We start from the raw sequence: 2,678 nt of genomic DNA on the forward strand, positions 1-2,678 counted from the left end.
AGGGGCACTAGTGCCTAGGAAATAGGTTATGCAGGTTTCAGTCTTGGTTTTATTTTTATGTACCAACTACCAACCTCATAGCTTTTTCACAGATCGTAATCGTCAACTCTTGTGCATGCTTTCCATTTAATATTGTTTCAAAAATAATGTAGGAGCTGTAAGTTTCATAATTAACTCTGTGCCAGTAATGTCATTACAATTTTGAAGGCCTAACATGGCTATAAAATCCAGACATATCATGAATCTCGCTCACAGTATCTCATTAGCTTGTGAGTTGGTCGATTAGTCTTTCTGAAGACAATGGCTATTCATCAAAAGCTTACCCCAATTTTTGTCTTTCTTGTTCTGTTGGCTTTCAACTTGAGCGATGCGCAGAACTTGAAAGTTGGGTTCTACCAAAAAGCATGCCCAAATCTAGAGGCCATTGTCTCGAAGACAACTTATCAGTACATATCTCGGGCACCAACGCTTGCTGCTCCTTTACTGAGGATGCATTTTCATGATTGCTTTGTTAGGGTATGTGTTCAAAATCAATCACTAATTAGGACTAGCTTTTAATCAAATAGAAAGTTGCATGTTCCTACTGAATTTTAATTTTGCATGCATGCAGGGATGTGATGGCTCTGTGCTAATTAATTCAACAGCAAGCAATCAAGCAGAGAAATCAGCTGGGGCCAACCTGAGCTTGAGAGGGTACCATGTTATTGACGCTGTAAAATCTGCAGTAGAGAAGAAGTGTCCCGGCATTGTTTCTTGTGCGGATATCCTAGCGCTGGTAGCACGCGACGCAGTAGGATTCGTAAGACAAATTAGAACTCTTTCATCCTGCTCATAATTCAATCTTATTGATGACTATATTTCATGCGCGTATGTAGTGAGATTTTTTGAATTGATTATTTTCTTTCAGCTTCATAGTGGTGCATTTTGGCAAGTTCCGACAGGACGGAGAGATGGGAGAGTGTCATTAGCCTCAGAAACCGGAGGAAACTTACCTCCTCCATTTGCCAACATTACTCAGCTGAAAGCATCGTTCAGTGCAAAGGGTCTAAGTGTTAAAGACCTAGCGGTTCTATCAGGTAGATCTATATATTTGTTGCACCCTTAAGCTTTCTTTTGATTCAAGAAAAACTAATTTATGTCATCTGATTTGGTCTTAATCAGGAGGTCACACCATTGGCACAGCTCACTGTGGAGCATTTACGGCTCGATTGTACAACTTCACTGGCCGTGGCGACACAGATCCCAGTTTGGACAAAAATTACATTGCTGCGTTGAAGATCAAATGCAAGCCGGGAGATATCAGAACTACCATTGTTGAGATGGATCCCGGAAGCTTCAAGACATTTGATGAAGATTACTACACTCTTGTCTCTAAAAGAAGAGGGCTTTTTCAATCTGATGCTGCTCTTCTAGACGACACTGAGACGAAAGCCTACGTTTTACGTCAAGTTACCACTCAAGGATCTACATTTCTAAAAGATTTTGGTGAATCGATGGTGAAGATGGGTAATATTGGAGTCCTCACTGGCTCAGCTGGTGAAATTAGGAAGCAATGTGCTTTTATTAATTGATGATCATGTAAAGTTTTTTAATTTTTGTTCATTTTTTCAGCTGCTGGTTGGGTTATCTTTTTGTATATTAAGTTATTAATCATGTAATAATGCTTGTGTTCTTCATCCCAGAAGGTTGCAGCCAGATTGGGTTTGCTTTGTGCATGCATCAAGTGATTTTGCACTACTGTGGCAATTTCACCATCTCCTGTAACTTTTCAATAATTTTCATAATAAGTGAACGGAAAAACTTGCGTACAAACTAGTATGTACGCGTGCGTCTGAACTCTAATTTATTTGCACATTTTGGGAATATAAATACATGATTTTAACCGTTCAAAAGTTTAGTTTATTACTAAAGATCATTTATGTAAAAGATCAACATAAACAAAGATCGTTTGCTTTGTCGATTGCATCAAACAAATGAACGTTTATGGTGAAAGTTAGTAGTCTCATGATCAACCGTCAATTTGTTTGATGCAATCGACTATGAAGACGATTTTTGTTTACATCAATTTTTTGCAAACATGATCTTTAGTAATAAGCTAAATTTTTGAACGGTTAAAATCATGTATTTATATTCCCAAAGTGTGCAAATAAATGAGAATTCGGACGCACGTGTACATACTAGTTTGTACGCAAGTTTTCCCATAAGGGAATTATTGTAGGTACCTACAATGACGTCATTTCCTTATGAGCAAACAAGCACATTTCCGGATTACATGCATGAATTGCTCGGCCATTTAACAGTATAACACTATTTGGGCAATACTGGCTTAATTACAGCAAAAACTTTTTTGAAGGAGATGAAAGCTAGAGGCCGGGGTAGAACAGTTCATGTTTTGGTCCTTTGATTGTGATTCTGAATGAATAATAGAGAAATTTAAAGAAGGGTATTAAAGACTTTTGAACCGTTTATATAGTTATTTTTCAACTTCTTGATAAAAGATGGTTAAAAATCAATTCAAGCACTCAAAAAAGGTCATCTATCACCAACAAGGTATGGCTCAGTTGGCAATGGTGAACTTGAGTTGTATCACCTATACAAATTCGAGCTCCACTGCTACCATGCATCGTTGGCTCGCGATCTGTAAATTCTCTTGCAGAAATCCATGTCTGAGGGTTGTG

General features: G+C 38.0%; 1 protein-coding gene across 1 annotated transcript; it reads left to right on the forward strand.

The window, feature by feature from the left end:
- The first annotated feature begins 286 nt into the window (after positions 1–286).
- On the forward strand, positions 287–1,782 carry LOC126799276 (peroxidase 27-like). The gene is made up of 4 exons (XM_050526440.1): positions 287–516; positions 611–799; positions 908–1,076; positions 1,162–1,782. Exons 1-4 carry the CDS (start codon positions 301–303, stop codon positions 1,569–1,571), a joined length of 984 nt encoding a protein of 327 aa, XP_050382397.1. The 5' UTR covers positions 287–300; the 3' UTR covers positions 1,572–1,782.
- The last annotated feature ends 896 nt before the right edge of the window (positions 1,783–2,678 follow it).

Source organism: Argentina anserina, chromosome 6 (assembly GCF_933775445.1).
Source record: "Argentina anserina chromosome 6, drPotAnse1.1, whole genome shotgun sequence".
Classification (NCBI taxonomy): Eukaryota; Viridiplantae; Streptophyta; class Magnoliopsida; order Rosales; family Rosaceae; genus Argentina; species Argentina anserina.